Here is a 14,979-nt window from a genome sequence, read left to right on the forward strand (position 1 = left end):
CAATTTTTAACATGTTCTATTAGGAAAACTATCTTTACCAACTATAATAGCAGACTTATTTTCCAAAAGTGAAAATATCTGTGGGATTTTAAATCCAGGAAGGCTAAATCATCATAACTCCCAGTACAACTAAATAATGATAGAGGTACTTATCACCAGTGTCACTAAGCAATTTACACAGAGTGACTCATGAAGTCAAATCAGGTGCTAAAGCCTGAGACTTTTCTTTGGCTCTCCATAAAACTTTATCAGAGGAGGTCCACTTACATACTTGCAGGACATTTAAAAAATATTCTGTAATTTGTGTCATCTAAGAAGCATGACATTCTACTACGGCATCATATAAAAATAATTGAATTCCTCTTGTAGGCTACACATAATATACCAATAGAACTCAGTGGAAAACTTACTTAAGTGCACAAGTCAGAACGTATTGCCAACTGGTGTTTACAAAACTCTTTCAATTAGTTAGCCTCTTCTCTCCTGACTTTTGATAATACCAGAAAGCATAAAGTGCTGTTCAGGCAGGACTAGGTGTTACAGTCAAAGTCCCACCTATTCAAAGCAACACATATTTGCTAGATTGCTTTCAGTAGCAGGAGCAAGATCGGCTCTACAGCACACCCATCCCAGTGACTGAACTCTATCCTATCAGCGACTCCACCTACTTACCACAGTTTCTAAAAGTCTGTAGAGTCAGGGAAAAAACAAGTGTTCCTTAATGACACTTCAAAACCCTGTGAATCCTAGAGATATCCCAAACAACAGTGTTATGCTTAAAACCAACCTAAGAAGAATTAATAAAATTGGACCTCTTTTGAGAAGATTTCACATTGAAGAAAGTACAAAGTGTGACCTTATGATAATTTTTAACACATAACCACAGCTATAGCTATGCAGAGAGCTCCAGTCCAATCTTCTCATTTACAAGACCAACCTCTCACTACTACCCATTGTAGGAACATTCTGCGTTGATCTTGTTGCACAAAAAAAATAGACACTATTTTTTCATACTTGTAGCTCTAGCAAAGTGGTAATGCACAATTCTCATTCAGTTCAAAACAATACGTATAAAGTCAATCCAAGAGTTATCTTCCATACCATAGGTTTTGTCAAACTGTCTAAATAAAGTATTTTCATATTTTAAGTCCCAACCTGCAATGATGTTATTAATGTCATGTTTGCCAAAATTAGAATTTTTAGTAAACTTTTCATGCTGTCATTCCTTCCCTTTGCTGTAACCCTATTTCTAGGCAACTCAATCTGCCAATAGAAATACTGATTCAGCCTACCAGCTGAAAATGGACCTGTGGCTTTAATGCTGCCCAAATGTTGTCTGACTTCATACAACTGTGCAGGAGACATGCAGCATAATCCAAACGCACTCTGTTGTGGCAGAAGCACAATGTCAGCAATGAGATAAAAAACCCAACCCAGTACTTGAAGTGTGCGCCTAGTACTGCCCAAGAGTTTGAGAGAAGAATTTGGGGAAAATGCCAAGTTCCTTTCGAGTCTTACAGAAGTATACAAGTGAATAAACTCTTAAATCTTCTGTTTCAGACTTTCTCCTAGCTGTACTGGGCCAAGGGTAGGAAAAGAGATAATTTTCTTCAGAACAGTTCATATGGTGCTGTGTTTTAGATTTTTGACCAAAAAAAAAGTGATGCTAACTCAAAGCAGCTAACACTCCTAGGACTTTGCACCCATTTCACCTTTACTACGACCACAATTACTTTTTTCTGGAACATAAAGCCTCTTAAGAACATACCCTATTGCTGAATAACTGCACAATGCGATAAACTGAAAAGATACAAAATGAATTCATGCAAATGAACCAATGAGAATAACAATGCTCTAGAAAATATATAAAGGTCACTGGAAAAGGAGAAAACATGGATTTTTGCTTGTTATTTTGACATGCATAAAGGAAAAAAAAAGCTTTCTAAAACTATTTAGGTTTTAATCTGCATTGGGTTTGCATGGGCTGGTTTTTGATGGTGGGGGGTCTTCAGGGGTGGCTTCTGTGAGAAGCTGCTAGAAGCTTCCACCATGTCCAGCAGAGCCAATCCCTCGTGGCTCCAAAGATAGACATGCTGCTGGCTGCTGTAATTGTCACTACAGAGAAGCAGGAATGAGAACAACTGAGAAGAACAACTCTGCAGACAGCAAGTGGAGAAGAAGGGACAGGAGGTGCTCCAGGCTCCGGAGCCCACATTCCTCTGCAGGCTGTGGTGCAGCCCATGGGGGAAGCAGCTGTGCCCATGCAGGGCCACAGGGATGCAGAGATCCACCCACAGCCCGTGGAGGAGCCCCACACTGGAGCAGGCAGATACCTTGGAGGAGGCTGTGATCCTGTGGGAGGCCTGTGGAGAGAGGGCTCCTGCTGCCAGGCTGGAGCAGCCTGTCCTTGGAGCACTGCACCCCACGGAAGAGTGACCCAGGCTGCGGCATTTTTGGGAGAACTGTTGCCTGTGGATGGACTCACATTGCAGCAGTTTGGAGGGAGCTGTTGCTGATGAGATGGAGCCACGTTGGAGAAGCTCTCAGTGAACTGTTTGCTGTGGGAGGGACCCTGCAGTGCAGCAGGGGAAGGACTCCCTCTCCCTGAGCAGCAGGAGAAGCCACAGGTGATGAACTGACGTAACACCCATTCCCTGTCTCCTTGTGCCAGCTGGGTAGGAGGTACAGCTGGCAAAGGAGGTAGAGGGAGGGATGGGGGGAAGGTGTTTTTAAAAGGTGGTTTTTAAAGGGTTTGTTTTACTTCTTTTTATCCTGCTCTGATTTTCTTTGTAGTAAGTTCATATCTGTAAGTTAAGCTTGTTTTGCCTGTGATGGTATTTGATGAGTGAACTCTCCTGGTCCTAACCATGAACCCTACATTAAATTTCCTCTCCTCTCCTCTGTCCAGCTGCACAAGTTAGCAGCTTTCATAGGTGCCTGGCATCGGCCCACATCAACTGGGCCAGTGATCAATACTATCAATAAAAATATAGTATTATCTTCTCTTTACTGTATAGCCTAATAATCATAGACTGATCAGCACTTGAATTAAGGGGCTGAATCTTTAGTGTTGGATCTTTAATACTGACAGATTTTTAAGTAGATCTCTCAACCCCTTGAGTTCAATGTTGACCACAGGAACAAGAAAGACTTCCCTATCAGCTGTGGCTAATGTAGCCCCTCATCTAGTAATTAGACTACAAAGATTTATTTAAGATTTTTTTTTTTATTGGCACACAGGTATTCCCATTTCAAATATAATAACAATTTTTAAAAAATTTGAATAAATGATATTAAATACAAAATGTTGTAAGTACACTGCAGTGATAATATAATAATGCAAAGCATCAAAAATTAAGTTTCAAACTTAAAAGCATAGCAAATACGTAGGACAAAAGTCTTAGTCAATGTCTATTCTAATATTAAAAAACTGGAATTGACTGTAAGGACTCAGGCGATCCACTGCAAAACTAAATTCAACTATCTGCCTCAAGTGCTTCTTCACAGATCCTAAAGCTTGAAAAAAAGATCTATTTAAATTAGTTTAAAAGTTTACCTCAGACAAAGCAAATGAATACTGAAGGTACTGTTATTAAATTTCTAATATTATACAAAACAAGTTAAAGCTGTTCTTAGCAAGGCTTACCATCCAAAAGACAATTGCTGCTTTGGAAATTGCACTTACTTACTTAAGTAACTGCCCCCAGATTTACACAAGTCCTTTTGAGCATGTGGAACTTTGCAAAACTGTAGAAAACCTACAGTCTTAAAGAGCTTTTCAACTGTAAACCTAGAGGTATTATCACGGTAATCACATTTATAATTACAGAACAAAACTGATACCAGTCCCAAACAATGAAGCATATAGCCTATGCAAGGAAATCAATGCATGGCAGAATCCAAGCTCACCTTTTAAGGATAAGAGAAATCCCAAGAAGTTGTTTCTTTATTGAAATTCAGTATCACCAGGCCCTAAAAAAACCCCTTTGTGAAGATACAAAAAAATGTATCTTCATTCTATTTTTAGCAACCATTTATGTCTATTGTTTCAAAAAAGTGCCAGAACATATCATGATATACATAAAACAAACCCATTTGCTCTGTAAGCTCAATTTTACTTGTTTTCTTCCTGTTTACTTTCACTGTAAATTGGAAGCACTTTATGTCTAGAATGCAATTTTTCTAACAGGAATTAAGTTTTAAATGAAATTTTTTTAAATGTTCAATTTTCAGCTTTAAAAAAATCACTAGCTTGACATTAAAGTTCAGCTTGTTTATATTAGCCACTATTTCAAATTTCTAACCAGGCAGCAGACTTTGTTAAGCCTGATACAATACTTATATATAAAGCCAGGTAGCAGAGTGACAACCACTGAATTACAATTACTTTTAATGAAGAAAGGGAAATATTTGTTCTGTATCAGATTAAATGAATGCAATATAGTACATGTCCACAATCAACTGCAAAAAGTATTGTGTTGCATCATGTGTCCTACACAACCTTTTTGAATATATGACCTTTAAGTTGCTGAAGGTTGCCTCAGAATTTGGCTCAGTTCAGGCAAAACATCTGTTCCCTTTGCAGGTATACTGTAAGGACTTTTTTCTCAGTTGGATTTAGAGCACAGCAAGTGAGCCCTTTTCTGACCGATCATATACACCCCAGCATTTGTAAATCAAGCTCTGGGCTGACAACAGCAGGTCCACAATCCGTCACCCTTTCTCAGCTAGCAAGGCCATTTGACTGCTGTGAGAACTGCTCTTATCATGTCATCAAATCAAAGCATGTTGAGAAGAGGGAATGCAAGAGGCATCTGCAGAATTCCCACAATGTAGTGACTTTGGAACATTGACAGATGCATCTGTCATTTTATACCTTCAACTAACCTGCTGTCCGCTGGCCTGACATAGCAAAGCTGTCCAAAAGTAACTCCAGCTCTCTCATGTTGTTTTCATACGTCTCTGTTAGAAAGACCTGGTGTTTCTTGGCCTTTATTTGACAGGAGGAACAGACAAGACAAGAGGGGGTGGGGAAAAACACATAAAAATAAATAAAATTAAAATAAAACAGAATTTTTAAATTTCCTTTTTAAATTTAAATTTCTACTGTATTTCTTTTTATGTCTTTTCTCAAGCCAAGAGACCTAGCATGACATAACAAATAAGAACCTTGTAACACACAACATAAAACTAAAGGATTTCAAAAGCAAAACAAAAGATGGTTGTACAAAAACTTAGTCTTCATAATCTTCTGCTTTAAAAGTATCTTAATGGACACTAAATTCTGCCCATCTATGCAAGCAGTGAAATCTATTGTTACATCCTACAAGGGCATCCAGAAAGACACCCAACTACTGGCAGACAGGCTAGAAATCCATGATTTGGCACTCAGTCAAATCCCACACCTATTCTCATTGCAAACCCTGCCTACTTCAATTGTTAATATGTTCCATACTAGACAGGGATTTCTTCAATACCAAAACCTCATCCTTGTGCATGGAACATAAGACTACAGAGTTCTTAGCCCCTATCACCGAATCTTCTTAAAGAAAGCTGTTCACTAAATGCAGTCTATTGTTCAAATCAAGACACCAAATTTTTTGAGGTCAGAAAAGTTCTACAGCAGATTTTTTATATCACTACAACAGAAAGACTGTACCAAATCATTCCTTCAATTTATATCTGATAGCTTGCAGTTTTTAAAGACATGTGTCCATAACCATAACTCCAGACAAGACCAAGATCTTTTTGAGTATATGGAGTTTTGACTTCTCAAGGAAATGTCTGATTTTAGCTGCTGACTGACTGACAAAAATTCAGCAATTTAGAAAACCTAAAAGAAAGCCAACCATCCCTCCATCCCTGCTCAAGAGGAAACTATATTTAAATAACTTCACAATTTTCTTATGACAAAGGTTATGGTCAAAGATGTCTCATGACTTCTAACTGTTTATTTCTAAATTCTAAATTGTAACACATATTTGTGTAATTTCCATTTCTACTTGGTAATGGAAAGTTAACCTTTTTTACTGAGCAAAATTCTACTGTTTTCTATCATATCTAGAGACTGTTGCTTTAGTTATGCTTCATTGCATGTCAAAGAACCCAGGCAATTTCTTATGTGTGGGAAACATCCTCCCCAGGAAAACTGCTACATACTGGTAGCATATAACTGTCAGGACTAAAAAAACAAGAAATGCATTTAATTCTCTGCAGTGTTCCTTACTATTCAGTTTAAATATTTTATAAATTTGCTTTACTCTTTCAATTTTAATTATATGTACTGTATATCAACTAATATATTATTCATATGTGTATTTCAGTGTTAGGTCCCCTGTAGCATTTACACGCTTTTCCTTGTGTGAAAGTTTGTACTACACTTCATAAAGAATTTCCAAATCACTTCTATATATTGAAAAATAACCAAGGTTTAATTCCTTCGCCATAAAATTATCTATATAAATAGAACTTGTAAAGTTGAGATCCGGTAAAAATATTTTAGGGGATGCAAGCACAATAAAGTATTTCACTCTTGTGTACTGACATCATCTCAGAGATCTCACAAATTAAAAATAAGGAAATATAATAATATGAAAACATCACAATAAAATAAATGTTGTTTTTACATAAAATACTCCAATACAAAAAAGGTGAGACTAAATCTTCCCAGAAAAACATTTTCTATGGAAAAGTAAAATGTGAGAATTTTTGTCAATCTTCTCATCCAATTTTTCCATTTTGTTTAGTTAATTTACCATAATTTAGTCAGTGTGTTCCAGTCTATTCAGCCTTCACCACTTCTCTATGCTTTATTTGCTAACTGCATCTATACTTCTCAAGTCGATTTTAGTCCCTTTTTCAACAGCAATAAAGATCAAAAGGAAATTACTTACACTAGCCAGTCTCTCTACACCTGAACTGCAAAATATTTAGTATCTTTCCTTTCTAACGTCTATTTTCAATCACTGTCCCCATTATCAGAAATTTAAGGAAAAAACTGCGGTAAATTACACTGCTAAAAATCCAGGCACAGTCCAAAAGGATCTATTATTGATCTGATTTCTTATGTCTCACTGACAGGTATCTAATAACAACATATACAGTCATAAAATCTTGAATTTAAGCTGACAGAACCTGTGGAGGTCATCTGGTCCTACTCCCCACTCACAGCACAGTACGGTCGAAGTCAGGTTAGGCAGCTCTGAACCTTGTTCTGTCAAGTTTTGAGTATCTTCAAAGATGACATTTCAACAAACCCTCCAGGCAACCTGTTCCAATATCTCACAATCTGCATTGTGAAGTTTTTTGTTTTCCCCTTACAGATAATTATAACTTTCCTGTTTTCTCTTCTACTTCTAATGGACAGATCTAAGGAGAGTGTACCTCCATCTTCTCCACAAGTATCCACTTGATAGTTTACAGCAGTAGCTATTATCTCCTTAGTTTTCTTCAGTCTGAACAAACACAGAGAGTATGCATAATGCTTTACTTTGAAAAGGAAAATGGAGTGTACAAGTATAGAGTCAAACACAATCAATTGCAGCTGACAGATTCAGCTGTTCCAGGAGATGTGATTACAATCCTTCTCAACAACTCCATCCATCAACATATTTTGCCATTCCTGTAGAACTACTGGCGAAGTACAGGTGTAATTGTTTCCTAGGTTATTTCAAAAGGGAAATCAGTTGACAAGAAAACTGCTAAAGCCTTTACATAAGGAGAGTTAGCTTCACAGATCACATTAGTAAACAGGTGGAAGAATAGTTATAAACTCAATTAAAATTTGTAAGTCTTCTGCTGACTTTGTTGACTTCCTCTACACCTGAATGGACCATTCTTGACCTAGACAGTGATCCTTGAAAACAACCTTGAAAATCAAAGGTGAGGTCTGTATGGATATGCAGGGGACGCCAGGGGACTCCTGACCAAGTATTAATAGGAAGCATAAAGAAGATTGTTCAGACATACTAAACTTGGGAAAATACAGATACATCACTAAAGCCTAGAGGGATATCTTTAGGGATGCCAAAAGCCACCTAAAGTTGAATCTGATGTGGGATATGAAGAGCAACAGTAAAAGATTTCTTAAGTACACCACCTCCAAAAGAAGGACTAGGCAAAATGTGGCCCATTGCTGATGAGGCAGTGATCTGGTGACTAGGAGAGAGAAAGGGCCTTCTCATTGCTTTTTTTCACCTCAGTCTTCACTCAAAGAACCTGCCTTTGGGAATTCCAGGTCCCTAAGATGAGTGAAATTTCCATGAACACTTGAGATTTTAAAATTCTCAACACATACTAGTATTTCCCATAGCCCCTAATGACAATTCCCCTTTTCCCAATATATTCCAAACTGAAGGCTGAAACCTAATAACATGGAAGAAAAATCATACTTCCTGAACCCAGAACATATGCTGAATTTTACCATATAAAATGCTTCCTTGAAACAAACTTCATATCCTTAAAAAAGGTTCCTATTATAATAAAACAACTCTTGAGGACAAAAACCTTTTAGTAGAAAATGTGCTTGGCAACATATTAATTTAATCACCAATTTCAAAACAAAATTAAACTTTTAAAGAAATTAAAGAGAAGCTAAGCATTTTTCATTTAAAATACTGTAAACTCCAATGAGGAAAAAATCTTTTTTCCAAATACTTTCTATCCTTATCTGTAAGGATAACTTGAACTATTCTGAAAACTGACTGCTTATAAAACTCTTCCATTCACTGTCAGACTTGTGTTAATCTTCCAGAAAGGTATTTTTATTTATCTGGACAAGTTCCTACTAGCTTGATTGTAGACATGTTTTCCTTAACCATCAGTATTTGATTTTTGTTCCTGTTCCCATACAGAAATGATGTCCCATTGTTTTTGCAGCATTTTGCAAAAGCCATGGTTAACTAAAATAAATGTGAACTCTATACACAGTTCCAGGACAGCCCACAGAACCTGATGCTGCAAGTGTGAATCTGTATCTCAAGGTCAATAACTTTATTTTTCATGTGGGTAGGACTTTGAGGCCTTGCCTTAACAAAACCACTGCAGTAGTAAGCAGGGAGTTAGGGTCCAGATGTACAATGAACTGCCTTAACTCCTGAGAAATTTTCTCTACTTTGTCTGCAGTCACAAGGGGTTCCTAGGGAGGGTCTCTTTCACATGGACTAATTAACCCACTCAGTCTGTAGTACAAATTCCAACCGGTGATGGCAGAGTAAGAGCCAAATCCAGAACTATCCACATAGCCACCAAGGAACAGCATGTTCAGATATGCCTAGAAAAGTGCTTATGTAAATTCTTTACAAAAGTATCAGAATGGTTACCAGGCATGACCTTGGGGGCAGCAAATCAAAGCATTTACAGAAATACAAAAGACTGCTCCACAGTTCACAAAACACAGATTTTACTCAAGTGACGCTCTGTAAAGCAGAAAATGGCACAAATTTTTCAGCAAACAGGCATAACTTGTATTATAAAAAACAAAATGAAACCATCACTGACAAACTCTCTCCTTAGGCCTTTATTTATTTTTGCTCAAGTTCTCAAACTATTGAATACTTTTACTTTCTTATATCTGGAATATTCAAAAATCTCTAGAAGAGTCTGGCTATGTATAAGTTAAATAGAATCTCAAGAAATTTCGTATCTCAGTCTTACAAATTAATCAAAATGCTCAAGTTTTATTGAAATCCTTCTTGTGCCTCCCAAAAAAAGAGATTTGTAACAACTTTTGCTGGGAGAGAATGTTACGAAGTATCTCCTTGGGTCTTGAGATTTATTTTTTTGTCCAAGTCAGAGAAAATTTTTTGAGAACTGCAACTAAATTTTTGATGCCTGTCTTCCAACACCAGGACATCACAGCTTGAGTGACCTCTGCACCTTCAAAATAAATTTAAAAAGTGGTTTGTTTGCAGAAGATCATTTAAGCATATGCTTCAGACTAACTAGTCTTCTTACATTAGGACAATAATAGAAGTAACAGCTGGGAAGAAAAACTCTCCACCTGTGTTAAGGCAAGAAAAAAACAATCAACATAAAACAACCCTTTACAATTAATGCACAAAATTAAAGAAGAGTGTGTATCATGACTGGGATATTATTTTAAACTGAAATAAACTGTCCACATCTAACTGTGCCTAGATGACATTTTCATGTTTGCCACTGTGTATCAGTTTCTATTCCACAGAAGTTGTAGAACAGAATCATAATCCTCAGGGTCCTTCATGGTCTGTTAAATTAATGCCTAGGCAACTTCTGCTAAAGAACAATGCTTAATGTGTACATCCTGGAACTAGATTCTCAAATATTTCTATACTGACATTCAGTGTATGATAACCTACAAGGCGTTTATGGGCAGCTGAGATGCAAACATCACTTCAGGTGTGGCTGTAAAAGAAAGATTTACATGCCATGGGGAAAACCACAAGCTGTGTGCAATCTATTACACAACTTACATACAAATTATGCTATTTCTGATAGAATCTGTTAAAAGGAGTGGAAATAAATACACCTTACAAATTAAAGGAATCAATACTAAGACACAATATTTTAATTATTTCACTTTCCTAATATGCATTCTGAGGAACTGACAAGTTTCCCAAATTTCAATTTGTATTTCTCATAAAATAAAGGTTTAACATCTCCTGCTTGTCCCATGCTAAAATCATCCACTACTAGGTACTAGAAATGTAAATATCCTGAGTAACTTAAAACTTCTAAAGATACCTCTTGTTCTTTCCATGAGGCAGGAATACAGCTGGGGCTGTTTCAATTTAAACAAAGTGTTAAATCACAATGGCTATTCTAAATTCCTCTTCTTGAATCTAAAAATTTCTAGAAACTCTAGTTAGATAATTATGAGCTTGAGATCAATTTCCTGAAGTACACATATGCAAATATTGAGAGCTTTCTCATGCTGAGCATTCATTAGAAATTTTGTTTGATAGTAACAGATCCTATCACATTTGACCCATGCAAGTTTCTGGCAAACTTCTGCAACATGCTGGTATTTAAAATTACAAGCAGAGTAACTACTTTACTGTACATTCAACTGATCCATTAAGGAAAAAAACCAACTTTTTCATATAAAGTTTCAAAATCATGTACTTTGTGTATCTTACAAATATTTTTCAAATGAACACATTAATTTGTATGTTAACAGTACCGTGAGAAACCAACTTAAGATTACCAGACTGAAGTGGAAAAGATGTATTCAGGATGTCAATAATAGTACAAAATAAAAGGAAGTAATTAACAGATCAAGAAAGCAGGATGTGGAAATAAAGGGAAAAGAACACACTGACAATTTCACACAATTTTAGTATAAGTAAAGGGAAGCCTAATAACAGTATACTGAGTGTTATTTATACCTAGATTCTACGATAGCCTCCTGTTTTTTATTTTGGGAAGAAAAATAACAAAAAAGCTGCCTATACTGAGTAAACAAGACCACACACAGGCTCTCCTGCTTCCCAATCAAATACGAAAGTCTTCAGGAAAAATACAAGGCCATCCAAGGTGATAAAAATCTAATCCCACAGGGGACCACTAATACAATTCTTCAGAAAATGAGTATTTTTATTACCTCTTCAAGACAGTCTTGTGGCTTGAAATCATTCCAGTAAAGCAATTAAAACAACCTTCTATATGAATAAGACAGTTCTTTCAAGTGGGGCAATCTATTGCTTTTACTTTCAGTTACACAATGCTCATTTTGAGTACACCATTTAATACTGTTGTAATTACCAAAAAACCTGAAGCATGAATAGAATTTTGTCGTGAATTCTTGTCAGATATAACATACATTTTACTATGGAATTTTTCTTTGTATTCTTTTTGTGCCTGATAAAATTATTTTTTCAGGTTTACTAAGGCAGCAAATGTCTTTTAATACTTAAATGCTTGCATTGAAGAAGCTGTGTCCTCCCAAAGGAAAAAACGTTTATTTAGTTTTATTTTTCTTCAATTTTTTAATTACCAATCTACCTGGAAAGTGGATAACACTAAGACAATGTATGGAGTAATTCCATCAGCTGAAGAGTAGACACCCACAAATCTGAAAACTCTCTGATGCAGATCTCTGCTCTTATATACTGAATAGCACAATGCCTACTTGTAGCAGGAAAGAGATCATGGTAATCTCCTACACTCATAGGTCCAAGAGGAAGCAGGAGCAGAAATTTACAATAGAAAAAAAAATTGGTTAAGTATAGAAATACTGTAAATGCTACTCTACAATGATGAGAGATAAGGTTTTTAGTTTAAAGTTAATCTAGTTCTAATGCTAGACCACGTTGCTCAAAGACCCCTCCAACCCAGCCTTGAACTCTTCCAAGAATAGGACATTCACAACTTCTCTGTTATGAGTTTCTTTGTTATGTTTCATAAGTTTTTGTTATGTTTCATAAGTTTTTGTTATGTTTAAGTGCCTCACAGCTCTCACAATAAATTTTTTTTTTCCTAATATCTGATTAAATCCTTCTTTCAGTTTGGAGCCATTCCCCTTGTCGTCTTACTACACGCCATTCTGGAAAGTCTCTATTCAGGTAGTGGAAGGTCACAATTAGGCTACCCCAAAGCCTTCTCTTCTCCTGGCTGCCTCATAGCAGAGCTGCTCCATCCCTCTGATAACTTGGTGGCCTCCTCTGGACTCTCTCCAACAGGTCCATCTCTGTCCTGTGCTGAGGACCTCTGAGCAGGTGGGGTCTCACCAGTGCAGAGCAGAGGGGCAGAATCCCTCCTCTGCCTTGCTTACCACACTGCTTTGGATGCAGCCCAGGATGTATTTGGCTTTCTTTCTTCCAGCAGGGTCACATCCAGCCTCTCACCCACGTGCACCCCCAAAGCCCTTCTGGGCAGGGCTCCTCCGATCTGTTCATCCCCTAGCCTGTTTTGACACAAGGGGCTGCCCTGACCCAGATGTAGCACCTTGCACTTGGTCTTGATAAATTACAGAAGATTTTCATGGGCCCACTTCTCCAGCTTGTCCAGGTCTTTCTGGATGGCATCCTGTCCTTCAGCTGTGCCAACTGCACCACTCAGCTTGGTGTCATCAGCAAATGTGCTGAGGGTGCACTTCCATCCCTTCATCTATGTCATTAATGAAGGTAACCTAAGCTTTTTGTTTTGACCCTCCTGCTATTAAAGAGGATGGCAAAATTGGTATTCAAAGTTGGGGTACATAGAGACAGCAGGAAGGCACTCACTGGTGATATAAAAGGAAACATATTTCAGAAAATAATCCTGTAAAATATATCCAATAGGACAAATGCACACCAAACAAAAAAATACCCCAATCAACTAAAAATTTGTTACCTTCAAAGAAGACATTTTCAAACAATTTTTGCAGTCAAATGCTTGCATTAAAAACATTATGTGAAGTAATTATGTCTACAATGGTAACTAATCAAGCCTGAGGAAAAAAAGCTTGGATAGGAAGATAGAAAATTCTTCACAAAAAAGTACAATCCATATTTACAAATTGCCTTTTTCATTAGGAATGCAAAGGCTTGTTTGAAATAACTGATTTCTACAAATAATTCCTCAATTAAATACTTAGTGTATCACTTAAAATGCATTTTTGAATTAGTTTCTCCAGTATCTTGTTTTGTTTCACAAAACAAAGTAATACAAATAAAAAATCAGAGTAACAAAAAGTCAGATTTATTCCACAGCTCAGCACAGCAAATGCAGATTATGTTCACAGCATATTTAAAAACTAAAACAACAAGTGCCATAGGCTTTTTGTCTTACCATTGCAAGTTCGCTCTGTAATTCACTGCAGCTTTTTTCAGCATTCCCTAGTCTTGCAGAGAGGTCCATAATTACCTTCTTCTTCTCCTCAATCACTTCTTTCATTTGATTGTTTGAGGAGAAACACTCTTTTTCTAATCTGGAAAGTTTCAACATTAGAACATATTAATCAAAAATACTTATGTCAAGTATTCTACATATTTTTAAAAGACAATCTGAGTATCACATCATGTTAGCACATCAAATGACTTATGAAGTTGCTTGCCTTATTTTTTTAAGTGAAGAAACTTATATATACCTTGTAAGAAAAACTTCTCAGTTATGTTTACGTTCTTTTCCATCACCAAGGCTTGTGTTAGACTTCCAGTCATAAACTAATTTGATCATTTGAATAGGGTCTCCAGATTACATGTAATAAACAGAAGTCATCATATTTTAATTAACACATTAGTTCTCTTCAGAAAGATATCACATCTTGCATTATCAGCACTGGTTTAAAGTACAAAGCTTGCTCCTCAAGTTTCCAAATACCTGACTATATTCTTACCCTGGTTCTACCCAGAACAGGGTTAATTTTTGCAGTAGCCAAGAGTGGGCATGGCTAGGACCTGGAGGTCATTCTATACCACCTCATGTCATTTTCTGAGGACAGGAGAAGGGCTCCCTTGTGGGTAGTGTGGCAGAGGGACTGGGTATGGTTGGGTGTTTCCACAGTGTGCAATCACAGGTGATCAATCACTTTTTTTCCTTGTGCACTCTGTCATTAGTATTGTTGCTGTTACAGTTCATTGTCTTATTTCATTGTTGTGTCCAGTAAAGTGTCCTTATCTCAGCCTATGATCTTTACTTTTTGTGAGTCCAATTCTCCTCTCCACCCTGTCACAGAAGAAGAGGGGGGAATGATCGAGCAGCACATGGTTTGGAGTGTTTCTGTAGGAACACTAAATTGGGGAATACATTCTTAAACCATGACAATTCTACTCAGAATTTCATTATTTCAATAGCAGACAATTCAAAATTTCAACCAGTTCTTGAACTACATCAGTCCTTCTGGTATTCAAGAAAACAAATGTATAGAAATTGATAAAAAGGCATGATAAAAAGGTGTGTCATGAGAAAATTACAAGGCCAAACAACAGAAAAAAGGAGACAGAGCCAGGGAGAGGAAGCCAAGGAAAAATTTTGAAGGATTGCCTAAGTACATAGGGGTGGAAAGAAGATGCCTCAGAA

At 36.8% G+C, this 14,979-nt stretch overlaps 1 protein-coding gene across 6 annotated transcripts in view; it reads right to left on the reverse strand.

The window, feature by feature from the left end:
* The window catches only part of CCDC171 (coiled-coil domain containing 171), a 158,303-nt gene that overhangs the window by 104,909 nt on the left and 38,415 nt on the right, over positions 1 to 14,979 (reverse strand). For all 6 annotated transcript variants that reach the window (XR_013180148.1, XM_077172123.1, XM_077172122.1 and 3 more), the window contains 2 exons: positions 13,750 to 13,888; positions 4,888 to 4,990 (listed from right to left, as the gene is read on the reverse strand). Coding sequence is in view for 5 of the 6 variants with exons in the window: in XM_077172123.1 (XP_077028238.1) it covers positions 4,888 to 4,990; positions 13,750 to 13,888 (242 nt within the window). In the remaining variant the exon portion in view is untranslated. The remainder of the gene's footprint in view (positions 1 to 4,887; positions 4,991 to 13,749; positions 13,889 to 14,979) is intronic.

This window comes from Agelaius phoeniceus, chromosome Z, assembly GCF_051311805.1.
Source record: "Agelaius phoeniceus isolate bAgePho1 chromosome Z, bAgePho1.hap1, whole genome shotgun sequence".
Classification (NCBI taxonomy): domain Eukaryota; kingdom Metazoa; phylum Chordata; class Aves; order Passeriformes; family Icteridae; genus Agelaius; species Agelaius phoeniceus.